At 38.6% G+C, this 19,370-nt stretch overlaps 1 protein-coding gene and 1 long non-coding RNA gene across 4 annotated transcripts in view; one reads left to right on the top strand and one right to left on the bottom strand.

The window, feature by feature from the left end:
* LOC108646152 overlaps positions 1-19,370 on the bottom strand; it is a 115,323-nt gene that overhangs the window by 80,222 nt on the left and 15,731 nt on the right. The window lies entirely within an intron of this gene.
* unc5a (unc-5 netrin receptor A) overlaps positions 7,474-19,370 on the top strand; it is a 185,691-nt gene continuing 173,794 nt past the window's right edge. Inside the window, exon 1 of one of the 3 annotated variants that reach the window (XM_031897753.1) lies at positions 7,474-8,379. In XM_031897753.1, coding sequence (XP_031753613.1) covers positions 8,280-8,379 — 100 coding nt within the window. In that variant the 5' untranslated portion in view covers positions 7,474-8,279. 3 annotated transcript variants of the gene reach the window in all.

Here is a 19,370-nt window from a genome sequence, read left to right as displayed (position 1 = left end):
CCCCTGATTGCCATAAATCCTTCCATACATCAACTGTACTCCAGCAACCTGAACTGCTGAATTCAAGGTCAGCAGCCATATTCCCTCAGCTACTAATTCATAAAGTCTTAAAATGACATTTGTGAATTCCGCACAATCAGATTTAAAGTTGCAGCAAGGAGAACATCTAGTAGCGCGCCATTAAAATATAAAATTGAACATAAAGCCTGAGCCTATCATAAAATGTTTTTAGGACCATCTATTATGTTCCTTAATGTCCACATCATCTTACTTTTGTTCTGCAATTCGCATTGCTTGCAGTAGTAAGCGTTTTCTGAAGTTATTGGATAGAGCAATAGGATGAAGCTTACATGACTCGCCTATGCCAATATGCATCATTTGAGGATCTAGAAATCTCATTTACAGTCTGTGCTTGCTATAGCATGGAATTCTGAGACTTTGCTTGATGCTGTTATGTGTATTTATGTGGCAGCCCTGAGACAATGCATGCACTGCTCTACGAAAGCTCCTTCAAATCCATAAAACTGGTATCCCAGTTTAACCCTTTTAAGTATTGAATCTAGACAACAATTGGCTATGGAATTCCGTTGTGTCCATTTCATAAAATGTTGGCTCAGGACAGGTTTGCAGGCTGTTAGTGTGTGCTGCGGAGAGAAGGGGTAATTTTATTAATCGGATAGATTAAGCATCTCTCTTTCTAATTACCAGTTTAATTAACCTTGGCACATGGTGCTATCAGCCAACGAGGGAGCAGTGCTAAATTTCCAGCTCGCGGTTATAGGAGTCTTGTGTTTAGGGACTGTGTCCGGACCTACGTAAGAAGCTAAGCAAGGAAAGGGTTAAGGGAGAAATTTAGCAATCAGCATAGATTGTAAACTCTTGTGAGCAGAAACCTCTCCACCCCTCTTATTTATGTGTGTCAGGATGTTCAGAGATAATTACGCCTGTTACTCTCTCATTGCTCTGATCTCATGATACCGCTCGTAAGGGGAATCTGACTGCTGCATAAATAAATCCAAAGTGGTACTTTGTTCTCATTTATGCGTAAGGTGTCGGTTTTTAGGCATAGTAAATAGTGGGAGGAGCAGCATAAGAACACAAAACAAAGCAATATATGTTATAATTAATGTGCTGTCACTGTCATTTATAGCTGAAGATGGAAAAATCATGCATGGAGACTTTCTACAAGGGAAAAGCATCATCTTCATAGTATTATATATATATACTATATATATATATGTATATGGTGCTGGTTTTGCCATACCTGATACCCATGCATCATTGTGCCTGAAGTTTTTAATTATAAACTTGACCTTCCTACAACATCCCTAGATAGATTCCATGGCCAAGAAAGTCTGACTCAGAGATTTTAGCTGGGTGAATGGGGGTTTATAATAAGATTTGTTATATATGTGTGTGTTAGGGAAGCAGCACTGGGGGCCATTTCTAAAATGTGTGCAGCGCAGAATAATTTGCACAGTGAACATATTAGTCCTGCCTGTGTTTATATTTATAAAGCTGGACAAGACTGGTGCATTTAATGTATAAACATAATTGCGACATTTTTATTTGCACTATGAATGTCCTTAAAGCTTTTTAAATATGGCATATTACAACTTTAATGGCAACAAAAATATTTGCTAAACGGATTTAGCAAATAGCGAATTTATATGCGCAAAGAGAAAATTAGCACTATATTCACACATTATAAATGCGCACAGAGGGCATGCTCACGCGAATAGCAATCTCATTTTGTGCGCAATTCTCATTTAACTGCAATTTGCAAAAAAAAGGAAAGACAGGCACAGCAGTGTAAAATGTAAGCCGTTTAGGGGAAAACATCAAACAACCATTTGCAAACTTTATAAATGACCCCCCCACTAGGTTTTCAGGGTTTGTATCAATATATCAACAAATGATAGTGCCGCATGTTTATACATGATGTCCACAATCAAATGTCCAAAATTCTTATTTATATAGCACCAACATATTCTTCAGCACTTTTTACAGAGAATACACATCATTCACATTGTTCCCTACTCCAGTGGAGCTTACACTCCAAGGCCCCTATCATGTACACACCAGACAGAAAATTCACACAAGCACCAGCAGGACATACAGTTAGTACCCCTGCTGGAATTAAACCTAGGACAAAAATATTTGTGTATTTGCCATTAGCGATGAGTGAAATTTTTCACCAGATATGGATTTGTGGCGAATTTCACATTTCAGCATTGGTGGATTTTTTTCATGAAACAGGCACAAAAAATTGCCAAGGAAAAATTTGCTATGCAACTTTTTTTTTACGCACACAGCAATTTTTTCGCCATTTTGCGGATCTTTTCACGGTTTCGCAAATTTTTTAATGAAGTGAAAAGGGACAGATTCACTCATCACTATTTGCCATGGCCAACAAAGCTGAGTGGCTATAATAATAATAATAATAATGATGATGTTAATATGTCAGCATTAGTAAAACATGGTTCCTGCTTGTGCATACAGTCAATTCTTTTCTATTCTGTCTTTGCCTGTCTTTTAAACAGAGAATACAGAAATGTGTTCTCTGTCATGTCTTCCATTGTCAACTAAAACTGCACAATTGTGATATTAAAGAAAGAGACTAAAGAAACGTTATGATATGCTATTTTATTCAGAAACAGTTTGACCATTATTGACCCACATTTGCTTATATTGTGATCTTATGGAAATTCGGAACAAATGAACCTTGAAAACATGATATATCAGAGTTTTCCAGCATAGCCAGTCTACTGAAGTATCTCTTTGTTGTATGCTAGTGGCCTTGAAGAAGTAATTAGCATCAAAGGAAATCCTTTATAGAAGAGGCAGTAATGACTATGAACTGATACCAGTGTGAGGAAGATCATTGGTGAAGGATAGATCGGATTCTGAAAATAGAAGGCTTTACACAGGTCTATACAAATATACCTAATCTGTAATTCAAACTACAGCATGTTATGGGTTAAAAAGCCAGTACAACCTTTAAATGGAAATTACCGTGCTGGCTTAAGCTGGCCATATATCGTCAGATCCACTCTTATGGCAAAGAGGACAAACAAGTGGATCTAGACTTGAATTTTGCACCCACATGCTGGGCCAAATCGGTTATTTTATCATTGGATAATTTGGTGATGCCTATGGAGACCTGTCAATGATGGGATTTGCAAATATTCTTAATTGATATCTGGATGATTTTTAGCCCAATATCGGTTGGGCAGGCATGTTGGTGAGACCCATACACTGGCCAATAGGTAGCAAACTTAGTCTGGAGAGACCAAGGCAGCATCTTTTATCAGCCCATGTATTCCCACCTTTAGCCTTATGGCAGCTCTCATCTAAAGCAAATGAGAAATGGGGGCTAGGAACTCTAGGAGGCCCAGTGGGACTTTGACTGGTGAACAGCTGCAGTATATGTTTTTGCTGTGGGCCCAATTACTAGCCATTTCACTGCTGAAAAGTTAATGTAGGAGTTCATATAATTCAGTAAATAGATCCCAATATAAACAGCTTAGTTTACTCTATAATAACATACTAACATAGTAACATAGTAAGTTGGGTTGAAAAAAGACATCCATCCATCACGTTCAACCATAATGCCTATATATAACCTGCCTAACTACTAGTTGATCCAGAGGAAGGCAAAAAAAAACCATCTGAAGCCTCTCTAATTTGCCGCAGAGGGGAAAAAATTCCTTCCTGACTCCAAGATGGCAATCATACCAGTCCCTGGATCAACTTGTACTAAGAGCTATCTCCCATAATCCTGTATCCCTCACTTGTACTAAGAGCTATCTCCCATAACCCTGTATTCCCTCACTTGTACTGAGAGCTATCTCCCATAACCCTGTATTCCCTCACTTGTACTGAGAGCTATCTCACATAACCCTGTATTCCCTCACTTGTACTGAGAGCTATCTCCCATAACCCTGTATTCCCTCACTTGTACTGAGAGCTATCTCCCCTACCCCTGTATTCCCTCACTTGTACTGAGAGCTATCTCCCATACCCCTGTATTCCCTCACTTGTACTGAGAGCTATCCCCCATAACCCTGTATTCCCTCACTTGTACTGAGAGCTATCTCCCATAACCCTGTATTCCCTCACTTGTACTGAGAGCTATCCCCCATAACCCTGTATTCCCTCACTTGTACTGAGAGCTATCTCCCATAACCCTGTATTCCCTCACTTGTACTGAGAGCTATCTCCCCTACCCCTGTATTCCCTCACTTGTACTGAGAGCTATCCCCCCTACCCCTGTATTCCCTCACTTGTACTGAGAGCTATCCCCCATAACCCTGTATTCCCTCACTTGTACTGAGAGCTATCTCCCATAACCCTGTATTCCCTCACTTGTACTGAGAGCTATCTCCCATAACCCTGTATTCCCTCACTTGTACTAAGAGCTATCTCCCATAACCCTGTATTCCCTCACTTGCTAAGAATCCATCCAGCCCCTTCTTAAAGCTATATAATGTATCAGCCAGCACGACTGATTCGGGGAGGGAATTCCACAACTTCACAGCTCTCACAGTAAAAAATCCTTAGTTCATATTATTCAAAGTAGTTCATATAAATAGTTAAAATAATTAATTTACTAATTATTTAGTTAATTCCCTGGGGGGTCAGTGGAGTCTGCCCTAAATTTAAACCCTACATTATTGCCTGCCCCTGTCGCACTTTTCTGCCTTTTCATTGTTTGCTATGAAAGTTACGTAAGCGTCTATGCAAGTCACAAATTTTCTTTTTTTCATGAAGTTACATATTGTGTATATGCACATTATTTATACATAAATTAACCTAAACAGCTGGGCCTCCTTCAGATCAGGACTTGACTGGGCCTGGGACAACAGTCCCCCCACTTTACCCCCCCGATGGCGGCCCTGGGAAAAATACATTCGAGTGGACAATTAATTGAAGTCCAGGCATGTGGTCTTGTGATGGAAGCTCAATGCAAATTCTAAGCCTTACGGCATATTTAACTAGGTAGCAAGAACTCATTTATTACTAAAATGTAAAATAATACCTCACACATAAATAAAGCTAGAAATGAAGCAGAAGTATTAGTTCCCTTATCCGGAAACTTTTTATCTAGAAAGCTTCATATTATGGGAAGGCCCTCTTTAATAGACTCAATTGTAAGCAAATCATTTTTAAAAATGATTTCCCTTTTCTCTGTAATAATAAAACTGTACCTTGTACTTGATGGTAACAAAGCTGCACAAATCCATATTGGAGGCAAAACAATCCTTTGGGGTTTATGTTTAAATGTTCTTTAATAAGCTTAGGGAATGGAGATCAAAATTACAGAAATGTCCCTTATATGAAAAACCCAAGGTCCCAAGCATTCTGGAAAATAGGTCCTATACATGTACATTATGGGACTGATTTACTAAAATTTGTTTTTGTCCTTCAAAGTCATATACACTTGACATGGTATAAATTCAAATTAATCTTGATCATTGATGTAGGTAAAAAATGTCACAATAATGCTATCATCAATTGTACTAAAATTTCAAGTTTCCATTTCGAAAGTAACATTACAACTCAAATAATGTAATATATTATCTTGAAAAATTCCAGTTTAAACATTCATTTCCATGATTCCTCTTTATTTTTCCCAAGAGGAATTTCTCCATCATACATTTAGCAGCATTGGTACTCATTCTTAGAAAACAATAATGTGCTTGTTTCACTTGAAACTGGGTGAAATAGGAAACAAAGGGATTTTTCAGTGAAAATTTCAGAAAAACTTTTGTAAATCACAAAAATATAGACTTTTTCTCAAAATTGCTTAGTAAGTCTGCCCCCAAGTGTTGCACAGAATGGTGATTACTTTAACTGTGAAATGGTATAGCCACTGTCTGACAGTGAAGGCCCATGACTCCATTTGTGTTCCCCTTGGCACCATACTCTCTGTCCTTGGTTTTCCTTTTGGTGCTGGTGGCATTGCACATGGTCTGAGATGCTGTGGGTGGTGGGAAGCCAGACAATTACACTATTATGATATTTGGAGAGACAGAGCTTCACTCTCAGAACACCTGTGCCTAGAAGCTTCCCAAGGTAACAGACACCACACTACAGCTCCTTCAGGCTTGATTTGCTATCTATGATTTGGGCAATATTCATCAAGTTCTCAGAATACTTTGGTAGCTACAAGTTTGTCGTAGTAGCTGATAATAATGGTTTTTTGTATATGCAGACTGCCAAACTAGGTGCTCTAGGTGCTCTTAGGTGATATTCACGAAAGATTAGCTTTAACCATGGCACAACTGCAATGGAAATAATTTAAAAAGCTGCATGGATCTCCATTCAGGTTCCAGTCTGGTCAGGGGTCCACTTTTCAATCAAGATTTGTTGAGGAATTTTTCTGCTCCAATTAAATTTAATAAGTCAAAAACTACTCCTTACAAATACTCCATATTTGCCCCAAGCTGGTGCAACATACTACCTTTCAAAAATGGTATTTAGGCTATATGAATCATTTCTTTCAGTCTATGTCCGCAGAGTGTCCAGGCAAATGAGGCATTACATGAGATGGTTGGGGGGGGGTCAAAAGTGCCAGCACTGAGATGGCATGTAGACCCAACAGCAGGGTGAGGAGGTGGAGTGTGGATCAAACAGGGGGGTAATGAAGTTCAGACATGAGGGTATGTTGCGGGGACTGAGCTGGAGTGGTGGAATGGGGGGTTAGTTGTGTTTAGGATGCTGAGTCGAGTTGTATAGCTTTGGGTGCAAATACTTCTTGGCTGAGCTCTGAGAGAGTCAGAACATGTAGAAAGGCAAACACTGTTTTAGTTGCTTTATTGGATTTACTGTCTTCATTAAATTTCAGCCCCCAAGGTATCCTTCATATTTTCCACAAACTGAGGGGCTGAAAGTTGCAAAAAGCTCTGCTTTACTTATCTTTACCTCTAGAACCAAAAAAAACATGTAGTAACATAATGCCCCAGAGACACAAGAAAGCAATAGAGCTGTCTTTGCTCAATAGCAGTTATTAGACAAAATGAGTATCTGGGAGTCATTAACTTGATATTATAGGGTACACAATTGGAAAAAAGCTAGGGCACACAAATTGCAATTGATTTATCAGATCTACAAATCCTGCTGATTTCTTTTGTCCTATTCGTTTGTGTTTCTTCAGTGTTGGCATCGGGAAGAATTTCATTTAATAACTCCGTACTGCTCATCAAGATTCCTTTGTCGGCTGTGAGATGACACCGAAGCAGAAGTGACTGTCAGCTGGTAAAGCCTTGATGACAGAATTCTGTTTTAGTGCAACAGAAATGCAGCAAGGGACTGGAAAACTGGATGGCAAACTGCTAACTCAGCATGTTTTACAAATAGTGTTTTCAGAAGTGAAGTTCAATGCAGGCTCTTCTATTAAAATTCAGTCACAGAACATTTATTCTATTAAAGTTTTTTTGGGCGCACGGAATGATGACATTTCATAGGAACAAAATGGATGTCCTCAGAGAGTGCTACACTAATGGCTATGAAAAGGCGAAGGGATTAGTCTCTGCAATGACCCTCTTGGCCCCCTGGCAACAAAAAGTCTCTGTGCTGCCTATAGAGATCCTCGATAGCTTGCTGCCTTCTGATTAAGTTCCATTGCAGCTCTCACTTAAACAGCATAGGTTTCTTACTGTGAATACAGCCTTTGCTATTCTCTCTTGCATAAATCTCAATCTCTTTCTGCATTATATGCACACCCCCTTCCCCCATCAATGGCAGACGGCAGCTGGGGTTAGATTGCCTGCGGCTGCAGCAATCCTGATTTCTCCCATCAGCATCACAGAAGCTGCCACTTTAACCAGCTGTTGCGTTTGCTCCAATCCATTCAACCAGCTGTGATCCAGACCGTGTTTTTCTATCCTGTGCCTGCATGTTCCTTTCTCTCGCACACTGGCTCATTCTTCTTTCTCTGCTCTGCATTGCTGTGGAGCACACATAAGCCAGTACTGGGGAGTGTAGAGTAGAGAGAGCAGGCAACAGAGGAGCAGAAGAAGGGACTGTGTCTGCTCTCTTCTGGCAAAGTGGAACCTGCTGATGTGTTGACATCCCTGAAAACACAGCCAAGGGCTCACACCTGGAAAGTCAGGTGCTTTGTGGGGTTAGCACCATACCATAAGACAGGGTACATATGGATCTTTCTGAGAGAGCAGAGTATTGCCATGTACTGCGGAATGGAGGGATACCCTAAAACCAGCCAGGCAGTGACTTCACTCTCTCACGTTCAGTGACACCTTAACTTCTGTTCTGCAATGGGCTCATGGCTGGTGGACTCCAACCTGGACTCCAGGATGGGTGCAGCCTGTTTCCTGCTTGTCAGTGGCTTTCTCAGCTTGCAGCTTCCTCCCTCTGGTGAGTTGAACTGCTCCCCATTTCCCTGAACCCCAAAAGTGAAAGTTGTGCTGTTCTAGGTACTTGTAATTTTATGTCAGACTGAAAGTACTCTGTGTCGCTTCTCTTAGATGTTGGGTATCCCTCGTGTCTGATTTCACTGCATTCCAACTGTTCTACCTAGGGTAGAGCACAAAAGATAAACAGAATTACGAACTGCATGTCATGCTCGTGTCTCGCTGTTCAAGTCAGTCGCACACAAGCTGTAGGCATGCCCAATAGTATTGTCCATGCATGCAAATACCAGTAATGTGCTGCCGGTTATTATATGTATGTCTGACAAGCCTGCAATTAAAACAAATCTCAGGTGATCATTTCAAATGGGCAGGGTAGAAATTCTGAATGTTTTACTATACAGTAGCTAAAAAGCCTTATATACAATACTATTTTATGTATGTATAATAGAGATAGATGACAGACGTAGATAGATAGATAGATAGATCGTATAATGATAGACAGACACTCTCTCACACAGACTGTCTCACAACCCACACACACACACACTTCTGGGCAAACATATAATATCACAAACACACACACAAACACACGGACATACTCATACACACATTCTCTTAAATGTAGACTCTTCACAAACACACACGATGCTTCATACATACATATATACATTCATATCAATGTGATATTTTAGGTCTGCAAACAAAAAGCATATATTTAGAGTAGTGTCATTATTTCTAACCATGGTCAGTGTAATGTTAATGCTAAGTATAGTGAAGTGATTATTTGGCTTCTTTTAAGTCAGAGACCAGCACGAGTGATATCCAGATCTCCCGATTTCCTGCTGAGTGGCTTTTACTGGTTTCACTGTTATCCAAAGGGGATGTATATATTTATTTATAGGCTTTAATGGGGTCGAAAAGCCAAGGATTTGCCTTGCTTTATTTGCTGGCACTGGCCCATGCTCTCTTGGGATATAATTTTAATAACTAACCGCTAGTAGGGCCTGGCATCGCACTGTGACTCCTGGCATGGCTGATTTAGTACCATGCAGGTGAATGATACATAGTGGAGGTGGCTATTTATTGTCACAGAGCTGGCAGGTCTAAAGGTGTAAATTACTCACAGGAAACCTGGGCTCTGTAAACACTATTTGATTTGCCATTTCAGGACATGTACCTATGAATCTGTGGAAGCTGACTTACTACTATGATCAGCGCAGGGTCAGTGGGGGATTGCAGGTTTGTAGCTGTTAACCCAAGTCTGATGAATTGGCTCAGCACGACAGGCTTTATGGTTTAAATTGTACATGACACAAATATTACCATAATTAGTGCCCCTCTCTTTCAGCACTCAAAACTTGTTTTGGATTAGGCTGGTGCCAAAGCAAAGGGGTATATATGTTGCTTCTACAATTGAAGGTTCTTCTGTACTGTGTGTGTGGGCTGCAGGTGGGGTACATCCCAGCTTCATGCTTTATTGTAGATGTCCTCGACTTAACACTCTTGGTGCTGAACAGCTTGCAAACCTTCTGCACTGATTAATGACTGGCTCATAAGTGCATTTTATTTAGTTATTTTTGTTATAGTAAGTAGTACTGTGTGTATTTGTTTATGACTGTAATATGAGTGTTCACCCTTAAGGGTTCATTGTATAAAAAGCCTTGTATTTATACATTTCCATTTCTTTGCAGCAGTGGGGTTGCATTAGTGTATATATTTGTGAGTGGATGCATGTGTTGGATGGAGGACTCCAGATAAATTGTGTGCATGTCTAAATGCCTATGTCACATATAAAAAGGTGACAGAATGTGTCTGAGTATATCCACAAGCATAGGTATCTGTTCCCCCTTTGTGTGAATTTAATACCAGTCCCTTTGGTTTGACATTTTTAGGACATATTTTTGGGTTAATAGTGTAGTTTTGTGTGTGCCTTTATAAGACGGCATTTGGCACAGGTGGAGATGGAGCTGGTGGTGTGCCTGTGATATCAGTTTAGAAATGCAAAGCTTCGTTCAAGCAAGGTTATTTTCATCCAAGCAGCAGTGCATAGTATGTTTAACAGTGCGGGACTTTGTACCTACATTAAGGCACAGATGGGTACGTGTAAATATGGATGCATTCGTGAGCAGCGTTAATGTGAGCTCATTATAGTATATGTTTATCACTTACTTGTACACAGCAGCTGTGCGTGTTGGAGGTGTTGCTGTCCTTGCATGAAAATGAAGACATTTTCAATACCTTGCTTTTGCACAGGAACACTTTGGGGTTTTTTTTTCACTTGGGGCTATTAAGATGAGTGATCTGTCTCCTGGAGGTTTTCTTTTTACTTAAGAAAGTGACACCTGCCATCATTAGAGTCATGACCAACATCTTGCGCTGCTACTTTAAACTACATGCCAGTTGTGATGTTGCCTTCCGTGCCTTCCTACTTACTGGGCTTGACTCCAGCAGCTCTCAGTCCTCTAGTGACAATCAGTTGAATCTAAAAGAACAGAGTTTCCAAGTGCTAAAGAGAAGCAAGGGTCATCAGTGCCTAACGTTAAATGAATGTACCATGCATGTGCATCATTTTCATTAAATATTCATTAAGTATTCTAGGTAGATTGTAAGCTCTACAGGCTTAAAATTCATTTTCTTAATTTTCTTTTCAGATGCACTAATTAATCCCATTTTGTTACTGTTCCCCTCCATTTATTCCAGCTTAGTAAAGCTTTAGGTTCTGTACATAAGGATCCATTCATGTAAAGAGTTTTGACAATCAAGGTTCTGTACTGCTTCCCTCAAAAAGCTGGGCTTTGTATTAAGCACTGCTATACTGCTTCAACCTGTAAGGTTACATAGGGTATATACCCTGGCCCCCCAGGATTAAATTAGCTTTTCTAAAGGATAACTGTTCATACGTGTACAAAAGATGTAACAATGATATTGTTTCAATGGGTTGCTGATAGTTGCAGTTTACCAACATCTCAAAGGAAACAAGTTTGATATCTCTGAACCATTCCTAGGTACCCCTCTGTCCTACCTCAGCACCTAACTGCACCTTATACTAACACATTGCTCCATCTCCCACCACTGCCCTAATCCTCGACCATAAACGTATGGCCCAATGGAAACAGCAGAGGCGGGACCAGTCTGTTTGTTATTCAATCTCTTGCAAAAGTAATACTGCTTGCCTGAACTTCAACTTTTTTTTTGTATCTTATATTTATGGTTATATTTACATTGGATAAAAGCCACATATAAAGATGTACTCCTTATATAAACAAATCCTCTCTAGTTTATTTTTCCAACCTAAATTCTGTCTCTTAAGCTCAAAAATGTTGTTGAATCAGTGCCTTATATAAACGATTCACATTATGCTATACATTATACTTTTATGTTAGGTAGAAGTACTCCTGCACCAACAGTTACACCATTTAATCATTACATGGAGCCCTCTGACACACTAATGATTCTACCATGACCCCAGACTGTCACCACCTCCCACACACTCACATATTAATATTTCTCCTTCTGGAAAATTACCTTTGCACTATTCATTATGGAGCATCTTCTAATATTGCATATGTCAAGTGACTGTGCAATTCTTATTAATTACATACAGCATACAGAATGCTTATTTTAATAATGATTTTCATGCAGCTATCTAATTAAAACCAGTGGTGGATTAAAATAAGAAAAAATTGGCAACAGGCTGAGAGCTCTAGAGTGCCAAAAGTCGTAGACCAGACTGTTGTGAGCTGTAAGGGGTATTTTGTCAATAATGTTTGGAGCATTACAGCACATTCAGCCTCAGTCTTATATCACTTAGTAAATGTGGTCCTTGTCCATGGATTTTCTGGTCTCACTGACCAATATCTGTAGACCCCAAACCACGAGTTTATTTTTTTTTTGCTTATAGTTGGGCCAACTTCAAAGTTAGCATCCAAAATTGGTTGGTATGAGCAGCATTACGCTAGCCCTCTGATAACCTTCATACCATCACATTACCTTCTATGCATAGGTGGAAATTCATATTAGGTGCATGACCAAGCAAGAATAATCTATTATTTTGTAAACTCCTAATTGGGGAGGGTTTATATTCACCACAGCTGCAAACATGGCTTAGACTCTCTGGGAACTTTTAGTTGAATATGCAAGTATTAATATATTTAACAAAACAAGGACCACTGCACATGAGATCCTTTGCTGATGGCACAGTGGCCTACACCCACTCTCGGTCGGATGATAATTAACCAAAAGTCATTTTTAGTGAAGAACTGTTAGAAGAAGCACAGGTTTATTACATGTTGTTTTTCTCATGCCCCATGACCTCACTAGTTACCATGGTAACTATAGAAACACTCCCTACTAAAATCAATACTTTTGCGAAAACACAAACTCAATAGAAAATAAATATAAAAAGGCTTGTGGTCTGCTTCAGTTGCTATTAAGCTACACTCCAATAGCAATGCATGCTAAAAATAGGCCACATATATGCTGGTGTTAGACATTCACACGCTAGTGCTGCCTGGCTCAGTGTAAGGCCACTATGAAATGCAAAAAACAGCTGACACACTTTCAGCAAACTGGGATAATTCTGATCATTAAATAGCTGGATGATTACGTTCTGATAATCTGGTTATATATATATATATATATATATACACATATGATATGTGGATAATGCAATACCTGTAAACGACCAAAGTTCTATTTGGCATGTAAGGAAGGCACAGATCTCCATGAATTTGGCATGCTGATCAACCCTATTAGTATGTCATAAGCTGTAGCAGAGAAGTACAAAAAATTATTGCTGCTTTTCTGAAGACTTGACTAAATCCCTAGAAATCAATGAATGTTAAAAACCTCTTTAACACTAACTGCATCAGTATTCAAATCAGATACACAAGAGCATGCAACATATGCCCTTAAATTGTTATTAATCATTTTTTAACACCTTCTATACAACTGCTCAGGTGTTTTATGCTATTTCTACCCCTATACATCAAGACCTAGCTATTCACGATACACATTATCACCTACAACTCCCCTTCTGCCTCCAGACCATACTGAGAATCTGAAATCTGTATTTACACACTAATTAAAGACTACATGGGAATATGTACTGATCCAACAAAATGAATCTTCTATCTTGGTTTAAGTAAAATGAATTTCATATGTTAAAATTCAAAAGACTCCTACACAGATATAAAATATATGGGAAGTATAGCATACGTCATACTATAAAGCAATGTTACTTATGGTAATACCAATTACAAATAGTAGTATTCTGCTCAGAAAAACATATGGAGAATGAGAAATTGTAGCTGCCACTTCATGCAGTCTGGATGTTTAACAGGAGACCTTCAAGCCCAGTAGGCGGGGAAGAGCATTGATTAACAAGAAAACATCAATGAGGTCAGGTACATCCAAAGACACATGTGTATACAGGAGAAACTGAAGAAAATGTCAGTGCTACAGCTAGAATTTCCAGTTAGGGAGTACCATGGGATTAAGCAGCGTAAACATAAAATATCCTTATGTTTTACCTTATTTCCCCCCATATCTTTTTTTCTTACTGTGCTTTTCTGTATGTCCCAAAATTCCCTAGTTGAAAAAATACATTCCCTTGGCAGCTTCATTCATTTCCAGCAAAAGCTTTCATCTCCACCGCGGTAAATCTCCACCTCGGTGACACAAAGCATCATTATACCAGTAAAGAGATTTCCATTTTAAAGTCTAGGACACGATATTCCAATAGTTTTACTTAAATCACATTTTTAAAAGCTATCAAGGAAATGTGTTAAATCAAATTAGCAATAAATAAGTAAACATTAGTTTATAATCACAGTCAATATCAGAAAAAGCCAGATCAGAAACTGATCACATTGGTTCCATACACAGATCATAGTGCTGCTTGTCCTATCAAAATGGCTCAACCTTGTGAGGCTTTGTAGCCTGAAGGAACCTCTTCGTATTATGTTATGTAGAGCCTCTATACTTGTATGTTATTATAATGACTCTCATTATCCTTCTATTTAATGCATACTTACAAACTTCATTTATAAGACAAATGTTCTGTCCATTTATGTTGATATTTTATGTTGGAAAAATTTAATAAAAAGACTATCACAAAAAAATGTAAATATCAGAACCTGATATCTGCCTGCTTCATGTGAGAGTAAGGTGGAGTAATAATGGCTTTCACCAGGTTATTACCTGTTGGAAGAGATTTGGGAGAGGTGCATAGGTGTACCAGGAGGTATGGCATGTCTCTGCCTTGCATATTGGCCTGCAGACATGCTCATTATTAAAATCCTTTTAATTTTATTCTGGTTGTTCACTGAGCTAAGTGCCTTCATTTACTGATATATTTTGCAAACATTTAGGTTCTAGGCAAAGAATACATAAAATACAGGGAGGCTTAGTCTCACCAAAAATGCATCAACTGCAAAATATTTATAGTATAAGTCTACAGTGGAGAGACTTTTATTGGGAGCTTCCCCAAAATGTAGCATATAGCTCAGGTACCTTAACTAAATATCTAGTAACCCATGGGTCCATTAGCCTAAAGAGGTGTAAAGTAAAACATGATAACCAGAGCCAGAAGTATTTTTTGCTTTTCATTTATTTGTAAAAATACATATTATTATTTCTTTTGTAGAGATACTGTATGCTGTGTATGTCATTGCTTTATAAGACACAAAAGACTGATAAACACTCCTGCATACAGCTAGTGGGTGTTTAAAAGGATACAAATCCCAGAATAACCTTTTCCTCTTGTGTCTGATGTAAAAATCGAGAAAATTCACCTAGAAGGGCTGTGCTGATTGCATTTTATTTAAATGTCACTAATTTGCAATCAGTGTAGCCCAGCAACTTGAATTTATTAGAAGCGTCTGATATATCACATTATCTAGTAACCAAAATCATTATAGAATCCCCAAAATTCTAGAAAGATAAACTGCTTTGCAAATGTATGTAGAATATAATCAACAGTCAGCATGCAACTGCTCCATCTATACTCCCGGGACAACTCTCCTGCTGGTTTAAGTAACTCACACACAGAGGGGTGCCTGGGAGAGCCACACAGGGTACACCTATGTGACATATAAGCATATGGCCAGGGCCATTATATAGTTGCTTTGTATATTGCCAGGAGTGAGAACATATTAATACAGCATCTTTAATGCATTTCCAAACCTCCCAGAGTACACAGTATGTCTTCCAGCTCTGTACTTCTCTCCCTTATAATGCTGAAGGCAGCAAAAAGCACTTGAGTTATTTCCACTTAAACCTCCCCTAAAATAAGGATATATCCTATGAAATGCTCCTAATCCCACTAGCTTTCTATTTTATCTCTTTCCCTGCTGCACATTTACTGATAGAAAAGCATTGAGTTATGAAGTAATTACTCTGTGCCAGAGCATAGGGAAAAAGGTGATTGTCGGCTGATGTATGGCTAAAGGCCATGCAGTAGTGCAAACTGAACACCAACACCAACCCGTAATGTCACTCATGAATGCTGAAGGGAGTTATAAACCAAAGTATAGCATAATAAGCAAGGATCTTCCACTTTAACTGGTGTTTAAAAGATCAATAACATCACCAAATGAACGTGCCTCAAACATATTTACATGTAAGGGCCACTTAGGCTGCACTTTCAAAAATAAGACACCATTTTTTGAAATGATATTTTATTTAAAATTATCTGTAGGCTTTATGATAGTGTTTTGGGGTTTTTAGTTCATGAGTAAGTATTATCTTAATGGCCATTAGACCCAATAGAACAAATGGGGCTTTCTTTAGAATAATAGAATAGTGAATGTTTGCAGGGATGATAGCAAACACAGGCAGGAATGACAGGACAGGAATTCGACTTTAAAGAATTGATATTTTTCATGTTGCCTAGCACTGTCTGGGTCCATGTTCTGGATCCCAGTGCTGCTGTAAGCAATCTTCTCAATACCATTTGATTTCAATTACCTTGAAAGACACTGTACATCAATTGATAACCCACTTTGAACACCTAAGTGTAATATTGACTAATATTGCAGGAGCTGTTCTTCTTACCAATTGTAATTTCTTTTTTCAGATTTGATCTTTTTTGCTTTTTTTGAAGTAATAAGTACCTGAAATTCTCCTTAAAAAACTGTATATGCTCTTTGAGGAGCTGCCACAGCCAGTTATTATTAAACTAATGAATTCTATTGCTAAACATGAACGTTTAGACATTTAGATAAGATTTAGTTATTTTTTTTTCTGTCTGAGCCGCAAGGACTTGCACAACAACAAACCGGTTACTGAATCTAAGCGGAGAGCAGAGAAGAGCAAAATGCTTTATTCATAAGAGAAACAACTCAAAACCTACTATTTATTTGTCACTTCCTGCAAATTGCTGCTAAGCACACATTTCTAAAAGGGCTGTGCTGGGATCTCTTCTCCTACCTAATTGCTCCTCTATCCACAGGGCTGTGAGAGGTGATCAAAGGTCTGTGCCTCTCCTGAGCAATGTCTCCTTGCCTGTTGGTTCACCAGGCTCTTTGTAAACAAGCTGCTATGAAATTGCTGGACAAACCAGTCACTCATATCATGCCACAGGGGCCTCTCCTTACCAGCCCTAAGACAATTAAGATGATTTTTAATTTGCTGTGTGCATCAGGGAGACAGGATAATATTCAGCTCTTCTATTTTATTACTGCAGAATATTTAACTCCCTATTCAAAACTAAATCCTTCTTAAATTCAGAAGTCACTTATACATTTTCTTGTAGGTTCAGAATTACTTATAACGAAAAGAATCTGTGCGGAAGTCATATAGCAATGGATTACAGTTGCATTTGTTGGTTAGATGGTGGTTGTTAACAAGACTTTTCAGCATGAACGCAAAAAGAAAGATATGGTATGGTAAAATTGTTTTTTTACAAGTGTTAATGTTTTCAAGAAGTGTTCTATATTAAGGGTAATAGCAAAAATAGGAGCAGCAAACCTTGAAGTGACACTTCCATAAAAGGATTCATTCGCTATATATTTAGTTTATATTATTTAATACATTTCAAGTCTACCACATTTTTGTTTGGTTACATGTCTTGCACGGGGGGGTTATGTATTTACATTACATTAACATTTATTTATAAAGCGCCAACATATTCCGCAGCACTGTACAATATGTAAGAAAAGGCAACAAGTTTGACAAGGAGCAGTAACACATAACAACAAATCAGTAGGTAGAATTTTCTGGTCACATGTTTAACAGCCAACATCTTATTGGTTGCTTTTATTAGGTGTTTTCATTGCCACTGTAGCAGTGATCAAAATGTTGAAGATCATATCATTTCAATTCCCATTTAAAAAAATATGGTCAGCTCCACAATTACACAGGACTGAGTTACCCCCTTATGTACCTTCTAGGTAGCAATCTCTGGCAATATTCAGCATTTTTATTACATACAACAACCTATATGTAGGGACTATTTTAAATAAGAAGCATACCTCTCACCATCCCTGATTTAAAATTCTGGACCTTAAAGATTAGAACTTGCTCAAAATCCACAGAGGCATCAACTGCTTATGTCTATCCATGTTTCTGGTTTGCCATAAACCATGTCCACTTTCTGACAAATGCACAACCAATTTCATGTCTTTGATTCAGACCTGGCAACCAACTGTTTGTTATGGAATGTCCAGATGTCTTTTCTGCCAGTAAGTAAGTAGATGCCCATTAAAATGGACTGTTGCTAGCATTGATTGTCATTTGCCCCCATATATACCAGAATATATGTACAATTCTTATTAACATGGTTTTATAAAACTGAGCCTGAGTATTTGCTAACATATTCAGAGTGAAAGAAGCATCTGCCATCTAGAGATAAAAATGCATGTGTCTGCTTGTCACAGTGGTGACCACCCTCTGAGTGTAGTATTGGAAACTGTGCTGCAGGGGATAGAAAATATCCATGGGTGGTTGCAGTCAGCCTCCCATTTCCTGCATGAAAACTTTGAATTGGTCAAGGGAAATAGAACACATTGATTGCAGGGCACACAGGAAGATTTTAATTTATGGATCTACATGCTTTCCATTTTTGCCTGACTATCCATCTTTAAAGAGTGAATTTCAAGGCAGGATGCTGTGAACTAAAGTATTTCTCTCTTGTCCAGCAGCTGAAGAGTTTGTTATTATTAGCTTTTATTTATATAGCACCTAAATATTCAATAATGCTATGCAATCAGGGGTACAATCTTAGCAAATAAGGAAAACAGTATAGTCCCACCAAGCAAGCAAGCCTTGTTCACAATCTAGGAGGTAATTTATAAAAAGATGCACCAGATCTGCTAACCTACCAGAGTACAAGTGACAAGTAAATTCTGTCTGCTGATTGTTCTTGTTTTGTTAAACTTACCAGCTACAAATATATGCACTGAAATAAGTTGTGTGACTTCAACAATATTCTTTGACCTACCACCAAGGGAGAAGTCTGAGTCTGAGCTAAGAATTGTGGACAGAGTAGATGCAGGAAAAAACTGAGGTTGTTTACTATTAACTTGGTTAGCTAAGGAATTTGGTAGGCTTCCATGAAGAGATTAATGGGAAGGATGGGAGTTCCTGAGTACAGGTGAAATAATGAAATAGTTATGAAGGTGTCTGTGGAACCTATGTAGCAATAACGGTAGAGGAAAGAATAAATCATTGGCAGACCAGAGAACATACTTGTGTATGTGTATGAAGGTTAGATAAGAGACATAAGGACTCCTTGGAACAAGCTCTGGCACACTAATGAGCGCAAAGTTGTGTGCCCCATAGCATGCAATTTGATGTGCTTTTTGTTGTACCGCCCTACTGAACTGTGTGTGTTTCGGTCTTTATCTCAGCACAAGTAGCAGAGCACAGGCCTATTGCCTGATGAATTCAGAGTGTTAAACTTGGGTTTCATTCAGTGGAAGTTACAAAGTACGTTTGTTTACCAAGAGTCATGTGAAAAGCAGTTACTTCAAGAAAGAAATCAGGGCTTTGGCG

Source organism: Xenopus tropicalis, chromosome 3, assembly GCF_000004195.4.
Source record: "Xenopus tropicalis strain Nigerian chromosome 3, UCB_Xtro_10.0, whole genome shotgun sequence".
In the NCBI taxonomy this organism is placed as follows: Eukaryota; Metazoa; Chordata; class Amphibia; order Anura; family Pipidae; genus Xenopus; species Xenopus tropicalis.
The sequence above is the reverse complement of the archived record's forward strand: the minus strand, read 5'-3'. Positions and strand labels throughout refer to the sequence as shown.